The 18,749-nt window shown below is 35.8% G+C and overlaps 1 protein-coding gene across 3 annotated transcripts in view; it reads left to right on the forward strand.

Annotated features, from left to right (window-relative positions):
* The window catches only part of MAP3K20 (mitogen-activated protein kinase kinase kinase 20), a 220,847-nt gene that overhangs the window by 128,826 nt on the left and 73,272 nt on the right, over positions 1-18,749 (forward strand). For all 3 annotated transcript variants that reach the window (XM_036742496.1, XM_036742495.1, XM_036742497.1), the window contains exons 9-10: positions 7,822-7,896; positions 14,573-14,679. In XM_036742496.1, the coding sequence (XP_036598391.1) occupies positions 7,822-7,896; positions 14,573-14,679 (182 nt within the window). The remainder of the gene's footprint in view (positions 1-7,821; positions 7,897-14,572; positions 14,680-18,749) is intronic.

The raw sequence follows: 18,749 nt of genomic DNA on the forward strand, positions 1-18,749 counted from the left end.
ATGAGAATTTCAAAATAAAAGAAGAAAAAATAGTTTCAAAAAAGGGGAAAAATTACAGTTTTGCCACCTACGTTCACCACGACATTGAAGATGAGCTCCTCACTGGAATTGGCGAGGCAGTGGCATAACTGTTCCCTTCTTCACGCAGAGCCTTTCCATTTCAAAAGGACTTCAGTGGCGTAAACACCGTTTGTGCTGTGTCCCCAGCCTCGCTTTTCTTCTTTCCACAAATTGAGGCTTTCAGTTAGTTGGACCTATGAGCCTACATCAGAGAACATGGCACATTCATATCAAAGGGAGCAACTACATTTTGAAAAGGTTTAAAATTGTGACTGAAACGTACAGCCATGGAAATTCTCAGCATAAGGATGAAGCATTCAATATCAAGGTATTATGGGAACGTAGATAACCTTATGGAAGCATGCCATTGTCTTTGCAATACAATATAGCTTTATTTCATATAGTTTCATGATTTTCAAATCTTCTCTAACCAGTTCCCAGAAGTGGCTAAGGCAACTATAGAATAAATTAACAAATAGTCAAAAAAGAGGAAGATCTGGGATTAGTACACTTTAGACTTTTAAAAATATGCTTTAAATATATTAGATTGCTTCTTATCTCCGTGAACTCACAGGAAGAAGTTAGAGTAAACCAAAAAAAGTACTGTTGACTAGGAGTAACCAAGTTTCTATCTCTTCAAACACTTAATATAGGATAACCTTGCAAATATGTCCTTCAGAGTCATTGGGAATGGCTGAAGTTTTCTGGTTCACTAATTAAATGAGGGGAAATATATTTGCTGATTATAAGAGGGAAAAAAAACATTAAAATGAATTTGTGATTGATAATATGCCTTTATTTTTGTTTAATAAGGATTTTTCAGCTTTAATTAATTGTGATGTTGTTTCCTGGTGTACCATTAGATAAGTGGTCACACATTCACAAGAGAACTGACATCTTAAGCATATGAGATGTAACTGAGGAGCTTGACAATTGGATCTTTGCTAGTGAGGTGGCTAGATGTTTCATACTGACATTACAAATGAAAGTGAAGAAAATGGCTGATGTTCAAAATGAAATGCAATCTCTTCATTTTAACTTTTCTTGCAATAAATCTGAGAAAAAATACTTCCAAGGATAAATGTATTCTCCAAATGTGTGCAGTACAAGAGAATGCTTGAAATCAGAAAACAACATTCCACATGAATGATGGTAAGGTACAGCTGTGGATCCGAAGCTTAGTCAAGACAATGGAGTAGTTGTAAAGGATGTGAAAGGGAATTTGAAAGCTGACTTTGGAGAATTAGCTCTAGGATTTGGGGATCACCATTTTTAAAGTCCTTCTTACCTCTCAGACTTTGTAACAGAGCTATGGGCTGGTCATGCAACTATTTTATTAAGTAGAAAATTCCTTTATGTCTTCAAGGTTCACTTCTAGCTCACTCGTGCATGAGCCATTGCTTACATGTTCTAGTTGGTTTATGGGAAATGTGACCTATAAGATTATGAGACAAAGTACCTGATAGGCTATGTTAATTAAATAAATGTATGCCAATCAAAGAAGGAATATTGTTAAGTTCTCTTAACAAGATGGAAGAAAATTATTCTCTATAAAGATGTTTGTTTTCCTCCCTTTTCATATGACTAACTTACCAAAAGTATCAAACTCAAATTTTCAATAATTTCCATTATCATCTTTCAAAAGGAGGATAAAGATCTCATTAGATTACTAGAGGCAATCATTCTAGTACATTAAGTTTTCCTGTTGGCATAATGTGAGGAGTTCAGGAGGGATAATTTTATTTCCTGTTGAAATTGTGATGCTGCACCGGTACTTCTCAATCTGGGGTCCATGAACTTTAAAAAAAAATATTTTGATAACTGCATTTCAATATTATTGGTTTCCTTTGTAATCTTATTTTATGTAATTAAAAACATTTAATACTCTGAGAAAAGAACGACCATAGGCTCCGCCAAACTGCCAAAGGGACCATGGCACAAAAAAAGGATAAAAACCCCTTTCTACATTAAAGAAAATAAAATTTTTGGAGTTCCCTGACATCCTAAAAAAGATTCTACATGAAACACCTATTGAACTAGTGGATATCAGAAATAAAATCCAAAGCAATGCTGAATTAGCACTGAATTCTTTAAGGAACCCAGCAGCCAGGAAATTGATTGGGCATTACCAAGAAGTTCAAGTTTGTAACAAATTTGGAAATCCACTCTAGTCATTTTAATGAGATTGAACCAACGATTCATTCAGAATGTTATGACAGCACAATTCCTGCTTTATAAATATTTAACTTCTTGCTTACTTTAAAGTATGTTTAACCCAAACAGCAGAATTACCATCCATATTTAAGATAGCTCATAAAACTTAGTCTATTGCTTTGAGATATATTTTATAAAAAAAAATTTAAGCAAATTTTTAAATGGTATATATATCTAGAAACTCATTCTGAAAAAGGGACAACATAATTTTGGGGAAAATCCATTTCTAAACAAATATTTAAAAATATATTTTAACTTAACATCCAAATATGTTTTAATTTGTTACAAACATTAAATATTTTTATTTACTATTTTATCTTTCCCAGATACATGTACAAACAAATTTAACATTCTTTTTTTTAAAGCTTTGAGTTCAAAATTCTCTTCCTTTCTCCCTCCACACCACCCCCACTTTGAGAAGGCAAGCAGTTTGATATGGGTAATACATGTGTAATCATGCAAAACATTTCCATATTAGGTACATTGTGAAAGAAAGCAGAGCAAAAACAAAACACAACAAAAACCCCAAACCTCAAGAAAAATAAAGTAAAAAAAGTATACTTCAATCTGTATTCAGACATCATCACTTCTTTCTCTGGGGACAGATAGCATTTTTCATCATAAGTCCAGAGTTGTCTTGGGTCACTGTATTATTGAGGATAGCTAAGTCATTCACAGCTGATCATCTTACAATATTGCTGTTACTTTGTACACAGTACATTAGTACACTTTGCATTAGCTTGTATAAGTCTTTCCAGGTTTTTCGGAGAGCATCCTACTCATCATTTCTCATAGCACAATAGTATTCTATCATAATCACATACCACAATTTGTTCAGCCATTCCCCAATTGTTGGGTATCCCCCCAATTTCCAATTCTTTACCACCAAAAAGAGCTGCTATAAATATTTTTGTACATATAGGTCCTTTTCCTTTTGGGGTTTTTTTATCTCTTTTAGGATACAGACCTAATAGTGGTATTGCTAGGTAAAAGGGCATGTATGATTTTATAACTCTTTGGGCATAATTCCAAATTGCTCTACAGAATGGTTGAATCAGTTTACAACTCCACCAACAGTGCATTAATGTCTCATTTTTCCCACATCCTCTCCAGCATTTGTTATTTTTCTTTTCTGTCCTATTAGCCAATCTAATAGGTATGAAGTAGTATCTCAGAATTGTTTTAACTTGCATTTCTGCAGTCAATAGTGAGGTGGAGCATTTTTTCATATGGCTATAGATAGCTTTGATTACTTCATCTGAAAACTCTTCATATCTTTTGATCATTTATCAATTGGGGAATGGCTCTTATTTTTTTTATAAATTTGACTTAGTTCTCTATATGTCTGAGAAATGAGGTCTTTATCAGAGAAACTTGCTTCAAATTTTTTTCACAGTTACTATCGTTAACTGTATTTCCCTCCCTCCTATTTCCACCCCCCCCATTTGTTCCATTCTCTCTCCTTTCACCCTGTTCCTCATCAAAAGTGTTTTGCTTCTGACTACCCACTCCTCCAATCTGTCACTCTCTCCTCTTATCGTCTTGCCTTCCTACTTTCCTATAGGGTAAGATAGATTTCTATACCCAGTTGAGTGTGTGTGTTATTCCATCTTTGAGCCAATTTTGATGAGAGTAAGGTTCACTTACTCCCCCTCATCTCCCTCCTCTTCCGCTCCACAGTAAAAACTTTTTCTTGCCTCTTTTATGTGAGATAATTTACCCCATTATACCTCTCCTTTTCCCTTTCTCCAAGTACATTCTTCTCTCACTCCATAACTTAATTTTTTATATCATCCCTCCATATTCAACTCATACCTGTGCCTTCTGTCTATATATACTCCTTCTATCTTCCCTAATAATGAGAAAGTTCTTATGAGTTACAAGAATCATATTCCCATGTAGGAATGTAAACAGTTTAACCTTATTAAATCTCTTATGATTTCCCTTTCCTGTTTACTTTTTTATGCTTCTCTTAAATCCTGTATTTGAAAGTCATATTTTTTATTCAGCTCTGCTTGAAAGTCCTATATTTCATTGAATGTTTATTTTTTTCCCCTGAAGGATTATACTCAGTTTTTCCTGGGTAGGTGATTCTTGGTTGTAATCCTAGCTCCTTTGCCCTCCAGAATATTACATATTCCAAGCCCTCTGAATCTTTAAGTAGAAGCTGCTAAATCTTGTGGTATCCCGAGTGTGTCTTCATGTACTTGAATTGTTTCTTTCTGGTTGCTTGAAATGTTTTCTCCTTGACCTTGGAGCTCTGGAATTTGGCTATAATGTTCCTGGGAGTTATCATTTTGGGATCTCTTTCTGGAGGCGATCAATGGATTCTTTCAATTTCTATTATACCCTCTGGTTATAAGATTTCAGGGCAATTTTCCTTGATAATTTCTTGAAGGATGGTGTCTAGGCTCTTTTTTGATTGTGGCTTTTAGGTAATCCACTAATTTTTAAATTATCTCTCCTGGATCTATTTTCCAGGTCAGTTGTTTTTCTAATGAGATATTTCACATTGTCTTCTATTTTTTCATTCTTTTGGTTTTGTTTTATTGTTTTTTGACTTCTCGAAAGTCATTAGCTTCCATTTACTCAATTCAAATTTTTAAGAAATCATTTTCTTCAGTGAGCTTTTCTACCTCCTTTTCAATTTGGCCCATTCTTTTTAAGGACTTTTTTTCTTCAGGGAATTTTTGTGCCTCTTTTTCCATTTTGCTTAGTCTATTTATAAGGTGTTACTTTCTTCAGGATTTTGTGTGTCTCCTTTTCCAAGCCGTTGACTTGTTTTTCATGATTTTCTTACCTCACTCTCATTTCTCTTCCCAATTTTTCCTCTACCTTGATTTTCAAATCCTTTCTGAGCTTGATTTTCAAAATCCCATGGTCTGAGACCAATTCATATTTTTCTTTGAGGCTTTGAATGTAGGAGCTTTGACTTTGTTATCTTTTTCTGAGTATGTGCTTTGCTCTTCCTTGTCACCATAGAAACTTTGTATGGTCAGAACTTTTTTTCTGTTGTTTGCTCATTTTCCCAGCCTATTTCTTGTCCTTTAATTCTTTGTTAAAGTGGGGCTCTGCTTGGCACTCCGCCAAACTTGCTTCAGAGGTTTTGTGTAGCTGTTTTCAGAGATTCTTCTAGGGACCTGTAAGTTTTCAGTTCTTCCAAGGTGGCATGATCTGAAGAGAGGTGTTTACTCCTCTCCTGGCCTGTTCTCTGGTCTGTGAGTGACCACAAGCACTCTTTTCTACCCTGGAATTGTGACAAGGGTCCCTGCTCCACTGTGGTGGCAAACTCTACTGTGTTAGTGTTCCTCCTTGCTCTAGAACTGCCACCCAGGACTGTGGCCCAGAACCAAGTACAGGCAAGGCAACAGAATCCTGCCTCAGTGCTAACAAAGAGACCCCTGTAATACCATTCTGACCAGTTGTTCGGCACCCTTACCATCTGTGGGCTGAGAGCTCTGGAAGCAGCTACTGCCACTATTTTGCTGGTTTGCTGGGGCTGGGGCTGAGGCTGTGCTGATTTGGCCTGCATTGGACTGTGCTCCACTCTCACCCAGGTGTGACAAACCTTTCCTGCTGACCTAATAAGCTGTCTTTGGTGTCTATAGACTGAGAGTCTGGAAACTGCCATTGTTGCCACGGATTCAGTCACCCCAAGGCCTGCTCCTGGTTTGCTGGGGCTGCGACTGGGGCTGTGCTGGTGTGGCCTGTGCTGGACTCTCACCCAGGTGCAACAGATCTTTCTTGCCAGCCTTCTAAATGTCTTTGGCTGGAAAATAATTTCACCCTGACCTTTTGTGGGTTCTGCTGCTCCAGTAATTGTTTTATGGCATTATTTAAAGGTGTTCAGAGGGGTTTTGGGGAGAGCTCAGTCAAGTCACTGCCTTTTCCCCACCATCTTGCCTCCACCCACATTAAAATTTGTATTAGTCTTATAAGCATGGTACTAAAATGTTATTATTTCAGAATGCTTTTAAATATATTATAGAAATCTTCAGAAAGTATAATCATAATGGAAATGTCTTTAGGCTATTTTAAAGCAATTTAAACCACTAACCTAAATATAAATATGAAATATCTGATTGTAGATTTATCCAATTTTTCCAAATGCACGTTTTCTAGAGACAAATAAGTTATATTGCATATTGCCTCCTACAAAACTAGCTGAAAAGTTACTGTAGTTAAGAAATAATGGGAGTGATAGGTTCTACTATCTAATTTTTCAAGTATTGGAAAAACAAGAGACATATGCAGCTGCCATGCCAAGATAATTCTTTAAATAATATTTTAAACTTAACATTTCTACTTGAGTGAATTAAAAGATACATTTGATTTCATACTTATAATTAGACAATGTATTTATTTTATAGGGCTTTCCCCCCTCTGTAAATAGCTTACATTTTTAAAAGGAAAAGTAAAAATGCCTGGCTGTTTTAATAATCTAAGTGTTTATAAAGTTTTCTGTATGTTATATAATGTTGGAGTTTTTAAGGTACAATTTAATGCATCTTATTCCACTATGCTAGCTAGCAAAGTGTCAAGATTAGAATATATATATATATATATATATATATATATATATATATATATATATATATATATATATATATATATATATATATAAAATCTGGCATTCCCTCTGATAAAGTGGGAGTTTCTTTGTTTTTATTATTGTAGCTTCTTAAAGATATTTTAAACTAGATATAGACCATCAACCTGTAGCTGATTTTTATAAAGAAAACAACTCCTCTCCCCAAAATTTGTAGCCCCTTCCAAGTCTGACTGAGTCCATTATTTAAAATCTGGATTCGGAAAATCCCTTTTGTAAAACACACAGTAGAACCCCTCCATAACTCTGAGACAGAATTGTTCTTCTTAACATGGGCTAATTGTATTTTATCAGACTTTCATGGAATGTGGTTGCTATATTTTGGGAGACGTGCTTTGACCCAGGGTGTGTCCCAAGCAATGTAATAGTGAATCAAGCTACAATAGGTTTCTCCAGTTCTGGTTTTCTCATCCATTTCTTTAGTGTGTCTACACATACTGCTGCAAAATGTGTAGATCTTTAAGTTTATCTCTCTGATCTCCCAGGCTAAAGATCCTTTCCCACCCACCCCCAGTCATATTCTTCCTGCCAAAAGCCAAACTGCTTTCCTTGCTGTCTGGCTTGTTTTCCTATGGTTTGAAACTCTATCAGTAACCTGAAGAAATACAGTGATAGAGCTGTGGGTTTTATTTTCATTGTTGATGTAAGTTCCAACTTGCCCACAATCTGGATTCTTTCAGACCTGTCACAATTCCTTTTAGACTTGCTCCTATGTTGACTTCTATTTCTTGGATTTTACCTGTTGCCCTCCTGTGACTTAACTGAAGAGGAAAGATTTATATAAAGCAGTCATTATGAATCTTTTTCTAGTCTATATTAATAGTAGCTTTACATTGCTAATCTTACTCAAGCTACTGTTCACTTTGTTAAAAAATAGCATTAGTTAAACTAGCCATTCTTTGTTCTTAACTAACAAGTATATCCTGTTTCTAATGCAGAGATTAACCATTCCCAGCAGTTGCCCCAGAAGCTTTGCTGAATTGCTGCATCAGTGTTGGGAAGCAGATTCAAAGGTATGTTGAAGTGTTAATGATTTTAAGTGTTTTTCAGGTTAGATTTTACATTTGACAATGTAAACAGTATCCCTAGCTCTTCACCCCACAGGAAAGCTAAAGTGTTGCTCCTGTTGGAATCTAAGCCCTGTAGCAGTCAAATTATTTGTTCATTCCAATGCATTACATTTTGACCTTTAAGAACTATGGTTCTCTCTTTCTTAACATTTTTATGTCAGAACTTTTGACTGCCAGTCAAAAGAAGCTTATAGTTTCTCTAATATTCTCTTGTGGAGGAAAAAGATCCAGAGAAGTAAAAATTGGGACAATAAACTGGTTCTATTACCTTATTTACTTCAGTTGAGAAATCAAAATTTTTTCTTTGCAACTTTCAGTATCAATGACTTAAGGATATGTCCACGAAATTCATTAAATGCCGAAGTCAGCAGCCTACTCAAAACATTGTGAATGAAGGGCTGTCATTTTAACAGAGTTGGCATGTTAAACCAGTAAACCTTTAAGTGATTGAGCTCCTGTACTGTTGAAGATACTGGCTGTCAGGTTTTAGTGTTGCTATAACAGCCAATGATCACACAAATAACAGACCTTTAAAAGAATAGGCATATTCCATACAATATTGCCCAGAGAAATGTTTCACAATAACATCTTCAATATATTGTAGCAAAATATACCCCCCACAAGCCCACTAAAATGCCTTTACATTGTAATATTTATGACATTGTTCCTATGAAACTTACTGCCCCCTGTAATGTTGTTTCATTTAACAGTATGTCTTCTCAGAATCAATGAAATCATGTGGGGATGTGCCTGATTATGATTTTTATTCCATGTTCAGTCTCAGTGGTTTGAAAGCATGCTAGAATTTAATTTGAAGAATTCTAATCAGTCAGCCAACCAGAATTTATTAAACACCCACTATCTACCAGGCACTGTGTTAAGTACTGGGGACCCAAAAACAAAAAAGATAGTCGTTAAGTCTTCCCTGTCCTCAAAGAACTTTCTACTGTGGTCATTCAGTTAATGAACATTTTTAAGAGCCTACTATGAACCAGACATTGTGCTAAGGGCTGGGAATTCAAAGAAAAGCAAAAGAGCTCACAGTCTAATGGGGGAGACAACACGCAAACAACAATGTACAAATAAGCTATATGCAGAATAAATTGGAGATAATCAATAGAGGAAAGGGATTACGGAGATCGAGAAAAGGACTTCAGGTAGACAGTGGGATTTCATCTGAAACCTGAAGGAACCCAGAGAAGGCAGGAGGCAGAGATGAGGAGGGAAACCACTGCAGGCAAAGGAGACAAGCTAGAGAAAATGCCCAGAGCTGAGAACAAAAGGGTCCTTTTAGCAAAAATGACCAACACACTTGTATTCTTAGCTATTTATCCATTTTAACAGTAAATTATAATTTTCAAGGCTAGCCTAGAGCATGTATATTAAATCAGGATAAGTTACAACTTTTTCCCTATGTATTTGATCTGACATTTTGACAGTAATTTAAAATTTTTTCCACAATAAGATTTTTTGTTGCTTTTTTCAGGTTTTTGTGATACCAAGAAAGTTCATTTTTAAAGATATGATCTCATTTTGTATATGAATTTGTTTTGTACATCTTTGTAACTAGTCACTTTGCAAAAAAAAAAATTAGTCTGCAAAGTGAAACCTTTTTATTTCTTAAAGAAAATCCATTCAGTATTGTGTTAGAAAATAGGTCATACTTTTTTTCTGTAAAATCTGGCTTGTATCAAACTTGAGTGGACCTGTAATCTATATTATTTTTATCTATGTTTATATCTATTGCATTGAGATATATAGTTATATAATATGTATATGTTACATATACATATATAGTTATATCTATTTTTTATTCTATCAAAGAGAGCTTATTTTTTAGGATCATGTTTTGCATTTAGGTCAGTCTGTATTTGGGCCAATTATGGTACAGATGTATGCACTAGGATTTGAATTTTAAGGATTTATAGTGTGTGTGTGTGTGTGTGTGTGTGTGTGTAATCATGCAGCTGTAGCAGGGAATGTCTAAGACATAGTGATCTGAGGAATAAGGACCAAAGGATCATTTTTTCATTTTCTACCCATATGACATTCAAAGCAAATTTTCAGGGGTTTTTTGTTTGTTTCCTACCTCTCTGTCATTTTCTTTTGATAAAAAGGTGTGTATGGTGTGCATTTACCATAAATACCTCCATAACAATCACACGTTCTGAACTCAACCCACTAGTTCCCTACATAAATTTGTTCTAGCCAGGCTGTTCACTGTATCTTAAACTTGTCTTGGATTTTCTTGCCACTAAATCTCTCTCCCCATCTACCTTTTTATGCTTATCTGACTTCCTTCAGCCCACAATTGAAGTCTCATGTCTTGCACTGGATCCATCTGAAACTCTTCCAGCTGTCCAGTTAGCGTATGCTCTCTCTTATAAATACCCTATTTAACTGTCTATATAATCCACTTGGCCTATAGTATATTTTACCTTGTAATGCTACTTATCTTTATAGGTATGCCTACTTTACTGCTAAACAGTTGCCAGCAGTGAATATTATCTTATACTTTGTATTCCCCAGGGACGCAGTAGGTACTCAGTAAATATTAAGTAGCCATACCAACAAGACTCCATAAAATACAGACTTAGATATTCACTGCCTCCTTCTGAAGCTAGAATGCAGTAACTGTTCAACCAATGGACAATAGTCCTTGTTTTCACATGTTTCCTAAGACAGAAGTGTACAATGCATAGCCAGCAGGCCATCTATAGCACAACACTACTGAATGTGGCCCAACTTGTTTATAATATAATTTCAATCTCATTTTAATGTGTTGATGTATTAATAAAAAAAAAACATTTGTGTGTTTCTGTTTCAATATGTGGGCCTCAGGGACTTTAGGTCCACTTTAGTGCCCCCCATTACTGTTTGTTTGACACCATTGTGCTAATGAGTGGCTTAAGTAGAAAATCCATTGCTTATTTGTGCCTATTGGAATAAAATATAGAGCCCATGTTTCAATAAATATTCTTCTACCACTAAGCAGTTGCTAGTACCTTTCTCCTTAAAATTATCTTGTATGTATTTTGTACACAACTACATATATATATATATATATATATATATATATATATATATATATATATATATATATATATATATATATATATATATATATATACCCATTGTTTCTCCCAATGGAATACCTCCTCGGGGGCACAGACTATTTTACAGACAGAGTACCTGGCACAGTACCTACCAGGCACAAAGTAAGTGCTTAATAAATGCTTATGGTTGATAGGTAGACATAAATGATAGTTGATTTTAAGTAGGTGTCAAGTCATTCTAGGATTATGTCAGTACAAACTAAAATATAGCATTTTAAGCCAAATTAGCTAGAAACATGAATTTGAGAATAGATAAGAATCCATAAGCAAAGCCAACATTTTAAAAAATGTAAATACCCAAACCTTTTGAAGCAACTTAGACCCAAATCTAACCATGATGCTAACTTGCATATACTTAGTTTTACTGAGCCACATGTAGTGATCATTTGATCCTGAAGTATAATCTCTTGAGCAAATTCTGACTTTCCCATTGTGAAATTAGGAGTTTGAGGGTGAAAAAAACAACCAAACAAAACCCCCCAATTCATCATCATGTTTCATGAAGTAGTTAAAAACAAAGTGTTTTTTATCTCAAGAGTTCATGAGCTCCTGCTGACTGCTTTTCTTCCTAAAATCAAAATCCACTGTTTGTGGTATTATAATTATTTACACTATGAGTGACTGTAGCCTCACAAATACTATATTACACCTGATAAACAGTGGGAGAAATTAAGACGATGCCAAAGATGAAGGAAGGGAAATAGTGTATATACTCCCTAGGCTTAGTTAAGCAATTCTTTCACTGTTTTCCATGTGCTCGCAGTCTCTGGCCTGCACACTTCTCATTGAGCTGCATCCATTGACAATTGCCAACTCTGGTCAAAATAACTCACTTGAAAGAGTAGGATGATGTCTGGACTCCGAATGTTTGCCTTAGTTTGGTTTCTTATTTCGATGGGAAGCTAAGAAATTGCCTATCTTCATAACGTAGGAAGCACTGGGTTCCCAAGAGAAAGAGAGGCACCTCAACACTGTTCCTACTTGTTTTTGTGCTCCCAAATTAAAATGCATGTTTTAATTGCTGCAACTGTAATTTGTTCAGAAATGGTATAATTATGAGGCGTGATGGAGAGAGAATGTGCATCATCCTTTTATTATCTCTCTCCATTTTTGTTGTAACCTTTTGTCTCAACCTTGGCTAGAGTCTGTCAAATGGAGTAGTATAGTCACTTCTCTCTAAAGAAATAAATTTAACTGCTACATTTTCCATTTTCACTGAACAGTACCATTCTTTTTTGTCTCCCAGCCATGAAAGAAGCTGTAATGTGGAGCAAGGTTGTGAACTTAGTATGACTTGAAAGTAGTGGGTTGGGTTTTTTTTGGTTTGTTTGGGTGACTTAGGGGTCCTCCCCCAAAACTAAGTAGAATATTTCCCAGTAAAGTCCTCCAGCATCTCATCATGGAATGAAAGTGACCCAGGGTTCTTCCTTACTGCCTCTTAGAATTAGCATACATGTTAACTCCCCCAGAAGAACCTTTCTGAGCAACCCTATGGCTTAGTGCCAATCTCTTCCAGTTACCTTATATTTATTTTGTCTATAGTTTTATATTATCAGGTGTTCATGTTATCTACCCTGGTAGAATGTAATCTCCTTGAAGACAGGGACTATGACATTATTTTTCTTTGTGTTTCGAATGCCTAACACAGCATTGGGCACATAACAGGTGTGCCTGCTACCACTACAATGAGCATGAACAAATAGCACAAATAGAAAAAGAATTATTAATTAAAAACCACAAATAATTAAAAGACTAACCAAGCTGGGAAGGATCCGTTTCTTGTTTTAACGCCAGCTTGGCTCAATACTAAAAAAAAAAAAACTGTTCACCAGAATGTTGGCTGTTAGGCAGAGATATTTTTTCAATCACAGCAACTTATACAGATTCTCAACTAAGTTGCAGGGTTGCAGTCTGTTTCAGCAAAACGAGTACTCACACCAATGTAATACAGATCTTTCTGGTACTAAAGTAAGTAAAATACAAAAACTAATAGGAGAAGCAAGTTGTCATTCTAAGAGTATTCAATATTGCCTCCACAAGTCAGCTTAGACATGTGTACTCTTTTTCCTGATAAAGAACATTCTTTATTGACCCTCTTCCTAGTTCAAAAAGAATAAATGAACAGAAAGCAACCTATGTTTCTTCTTGTGCATAATAGATTAGCAATTAGGAAACTAACTAACCTAAAAAAATTGTCTTCCGTTTCTCTGCCAGTAAGGCTACTATAACGACATCTTTGGTCTTCCTAATTGGTCTCCCCGTTTCTAGTGTCTCTCCCTCACCAATTCATCCTCCACACAGCTGTCTAAATAATCTTCCTAAAGCATAGGTCAGACCATGTCACATTCTTGCTCAAAAACTTGCAATGGCTCCCTCCTGAGAATTAAATTCAAAGGCCTCAATTTGAAGGATTAAAGCCCCTTCAATAGCAAAGCCCCAACCAGCTTTTCTAACCTTATTTCATGTTATTCTCTTTCCTACATTCTATGCAATGGTCCACCTAGTTTTGTTTTACTATTTGCCAAATTTGACATTGCATCTTCTCTAGCTACCCCCATACCTGGAATAAATCCTTATATCTGTCTTTGCCTCCACAGTGCCTAGCACAGTTCTTGTACAAAGAAAGCATTGATTGAGTTGGTTTATCCCACCTTCTACAAGAAACCTTTCCTGATCCCTCTTGATGCTGGCGTCTTCCCTCTGAGATTATCTCTAGATTATCCTGTATATGTCTTATTTGTACATAGTTGTTTGTATGATCCCTTCCTCATTAGATTGTGAGTTCCTTGAGAGCAAGTTTTTTGCCTTTCTTTGTAGCCCCAGAGCTTAGCACAGTGCCTAGTACATACTGAGTGGTTAAGAAATATTGACTTGACTCGTCTTAAAATTTGCCTTGAGTAAATGAACTATCAAGTCATACTGAGTTTCTCTTGCTATTAAAGAAACCATTATATAAAGACTCCATCTTTATCACCAGTGTCCTTAATGAGGATTATTTAAAAAAAATTTTTATTAACTTCTTGTAATCACCACCCCCCCACCATGCACTTGTTAGTTTGGGAAGTCATCTTCTTAGATCTACTCGAGGCTTTCTTCCAGAAGAAAATATCAGACTGTGGTTGCAAAATTATCTCTCAGACATGTCTCTGAATTGAGGATCTGATCTTTTTTAGTGTAGATTATCTTGAAACAAGGCAAGTAAGGATGGACTCAAATCCATCAAAGAACCTGGGTTCAAATCCTGGAACTTATTACCTGTGTACACTGGGGCAAGTCACTTTATCTTTCTTGGCTTCAATTCTATCTTCTCTAAAATTAGATGGGTTGAATCAAAAGATCTTTGAGGGTCGAAACACCACATCTCTGATTTGATCTGTGTGGTAATGATATAATTTTTCTCACCAAATGGAACTTATTGTTATGTTTACATCTCCATTAACTCCAAACCAAAAGTATCCCTCCCTTGATCCCTGCTGAATGAGTACTTATCCTGTCTTTTTCAGAAACGTCCATCATTCAAGCAAATCATTTCAATTCTGGAGTCCATGTCAAATGACACTAACCTTCCTGACCAGTGTAACTCATTTCTGCATAATAAGGCAGAATGGAGGTAGGTATCTGCATTTTTTTTCAATCCCATCTCTAAACTACACTAGCCTGGTTTAAAATTATTTTTAAAATATGGAGATAAGAACTGGGCCTGTGATTTAATTGGCATAGAGGACTCTTGAATGAAAAAAAAAATCCCTCTATCTCTGCAAATTAGGTCTTTTTTTCCAATGTTTGGTCTTGGTGAGTTTCCTGGTCCATTAAGAAGTTGCGATTTGCTGAGGGTCACACAGCCAATATGTGTTAGAGGCCAGATCGGAACCCCTGTCTTTCTGGCTCTAAGGCCAGCTTTTTATCCACTCCGCATGCTGTCTCTCAGAAGATAGGAACTATTTAAAGAGCATGGGCAGTGTCAGGGCTGAGTACAGGCCAAGGAACAGGATAGAGCTCCTCCCAGTCTTAAGTACATTCTAGAAATATGAATACTTCCATGAAAAGTTTGACAGCCTGCCTAATATGCTCTCCTGTTTTATAGTGAGACAGAAAATAGCATGCGTTTCCCAAAGAGTGTTCCATGGAACTCGTTGCTTTGTGGTGTTTGGAAAAGAATATTGAAATCAGATCTTCTGCAGAAGATTGTTACCAGACATTTCTCTGTGTACACTCTATATTAGGAAGCTTTGGCTTTCATCCAGTTAGAACACATCTATAAAACTATTTCCCAGTCTTGAAACTAGCACACCACTGTACTGGTAGATGATGAGAAGAGAAGGGATAAGGAATATTCTTTTTGAAATGAGATTTTAAACATTTACAAAGTTATCGAACTCTATAAATTTGGTAAAAAACAGACTTAATGATGGAACTACATCGTGTGAGTGGAAAAAGTGAGCACAGGATAAAGAATTTGAGCCAGGTCACATGATGCTCCAGTATAAATAGCATGTTTTAGAGCTGACACTATTCTCCAACTGACTCAGCAGAGATTCTAAGTAACTTCACCCCAGCTCCCTACCACTAATCAGTAAGGAGACACTTTGCGCCATCTGCTGATAACAAATTAAAACTACAAGCATTTAGAAAATAAGCTGCCTGCCTACTGCTGTTCTTGTAATTAGGCATTTTCTTGGGGTTTTATGTACTTGTGGCTTTTACATTGAACTCATTAATTTTCATTATTTTTAGTAAATGCCTCGCTAGGATCAGGGAATTTAGGACAAATGAATTAATTTAGAGATCCAGATGGGTCTTTTCCTAGGCTGAAGGAAGCAACAGAAATGAAAAATAAAAACTCCATTCATTTTCTACTAAATCAATAAGGAAATGAGACATTGCCAAACTCTGGGATTTCTCTTGAGGTCTAATGAATTTAGAGTTTGTAATTAGTGATTTAGTACTATATAGAAATGATGGGAATAGGAAGAGATCACAAAAATTCAAATAAATCTGTGAATTTAATTAATTGATTTGGCATGATGGACATAAGTTACTATCGAAGTAAGCCACTTACTTAATCATAGCACAGCCTAAGTCTCTCATTTTACAACTGAGACCCAGACAAATTTAGTGACTTGTACAAAGTCATATAGGTTGTAGGTAACAGAGCAGAAAACAGGTCTTCTGGCTCTAAATAATCTCTCCATTATGCCACACTTCCACTAATGTTCTAATGAAGTACTAGTCTAATGCTTTGTCATGACATGAAGGTGATCCGGGATTCTCCAAGACTTTGTAAGTTCTAGACCAAGTGTTCTTAAGTTGGGGGGTGGGGCTGGACCCCTTTGACAGTCTGGTAAACTCCATGACCTCCTCTCAAAATAATGGCTTTAAGTGCATAAAGTACAGAGGATTACAAAGGAAACCAATTATGTTGAAAAAACAATTATCAAAATATTTTTAAAACAAGTTCACAGATCCCTGGTTAAGAACCACTGCTGGAAAAATGGAAAGACTTCAGGGAAGGTCTTCATAACCAGCCATGTGGCTATTGTCTGAGGACCAGTTTCACTAGTTTCAGAGGTTCATCACTAGAAGGTTCATTAGGGGATGATTTTATTTACTTTTTTTTCCCTAACGAATGATTGTGGTGTGTGTTAATGGATGAAGTACAATCACATGTAAAATCACAGGTTCTTTATAAAGTACTGAAGGAAGCCCGTATTACATAAAGGCATTAGTATTATATAGTGGAGTACTCAGCTTGGAGTTGGGAAGATCTACGTTCAAATACCACCTCTAATATTTATTGCGTGACCCTAGACTAGTCACTTAACCTCTATAGGCCTAAAGCAATTCCCTAGGGCTTATGTACTAAAAGTTTTGAGATTTAAGGGTTAGTGCCAAAAGTTTTCACCCTAGGAATAGTATTTGAAATTCCTTTTTTAAAATCTGGATATACTTGAGAAATAACATTGTTTTGTAGAGTCCCTGCTTAGGATAAATTTACCAATTTTATCTTCCTAAATTACCACAATTTATTCTGCAAATTTTCTTAATTATTAATTCATTTAAATCTTGTCACCTGTCTTCTGGGAGATGGAATACAAACAACTCACTCCTTTTTTTTCCTTTTTTTTTTGGTAGAAGAACACTGACACTAGAAAATACTCTACTGTGTTGTGGGTTTTTTTAGTAGACATAGTTGCGTGTTGTCAAAACCCTCAAAATATTTTTCAGCTTTAAATTAAAATATATACCACATGAGATAGATATGGAGTCTTATCATAATCTCAGAGATAACTAGGAAAAAGATTAAAAATAGGAGGCTAAAGTCTCAAAAGAGATTTTCTAAGATAGGGGTTAGCAACTTCTTTAGTCTTAATGATACTGGGGGAAAGGCAAGTAGGGCTCATGAGTTGTCCCATAAAAAGTGAGATAATACCTTACAGTGGTATAGCCATGTGTAACAAAGTTTCACATCCATTATCTCATTTGAATCTGACTACACCTACATGAGGTAGGTAGGTAGATATCATCTCCATTTTACAGATGAGATAATTGAGACTTAGAGAAACAAAATGACTCATCCAACTCTGAAACTAGGACACAACTAGGATCAGAGCTCAGGTCTGCTGACTCCTAACCCAGGGTTCTTAGTGCTATGCCATACCTGAGTAGAAAAAGCGAACAGAAGTTGAAGTTTTTGTTTTCTTTTGAATTTTTAAAGAGAGAAAAGTTCGAAAGATGAACAGTAGAAAAAGTGGGAAAAAAGAAAATTAATATAATGAAAAGTGATGTGCTACTAACAGTTGCCTTATGTGCCCCTCAGTGGTACCATTTCTATAAGTTGCCAATCTTTTTGTTGTAAAAACTTGTGTGAAGACCACACAGCAGTTTAATGGTATTTTATTAGGCTGGACATTTAGTATGCTAGGAATATGACTGGACTAAGTTCACTCTAATGAATCAGACTAAAAGTTTAACTAGGTCATTTGAGTATTTCTTAATATAATCTGGCACTCGACCCTGATATTTGCATAAGTCTTTCTGTATTAGTGGAGAGAAGGATTACTGTATGCTTTGTGCCCACCTGAGGGGCAGAGCCCTCTAGAGCTTGGGAGAGGAAACATCCTGGTTTCTGGCTTCTAGCTGTCAGAGAAGACACATTCTGTTCCAGATTCTCTTCAGTTCTCCCCGGCAGGCAGATGTAAAGCATTGAGTAATCTTCTCTCCATCAATAAAGAGAGTCTTATGCAAATGCTAGGCTTGAACCCCTGGTTACATTGACATCTTAATTTTCCAAAAAGACTACAATGAAATATCCATTATTTACCACATTTCAAATTTTTTTTCATGTGTACAGATACCCAAATTTTAGCCAGAGTCAAATTCCAGCAAGTGCTTTAGAAATCATGGAATTTTCACAATTGTCTACACCTGACAAAGCTTCATAGTGTACATGAAGTGAAACTTTATTTTCAGAAATAAGCTAAATATATGGTTTGAATATGCCTACCAAGTCTTCTTGAAATTAGATTCTTTCCACTGCCTTTCTGGGTGGTAGAAAGGAAATTAAATATTTGAAACTTTTCATAAATATGTTAGGCCACAATATTTTCATCATGCTTCATCATTTACTAGCAAATTAGCAATGATTGAATTCATGATTACAAGTACTAGGGAACCAGAAAA

The sequence above is a fragment of the Trichosurus vulpecula genome, chromosome 2, assembly GCF_011100635.1.
Source record: "Trichosurus vulpecula isolate mTriVul1 chromosome 2, mTriVul1.pri, whole genome shotgun sequence".
Taxonomy (NCBI): Eukaryota; Metazoa; Chordata; class Mammalia; order Diprotodontia; family Phalangeridae; genus Trichosurus; species Trichosurus vulpecula.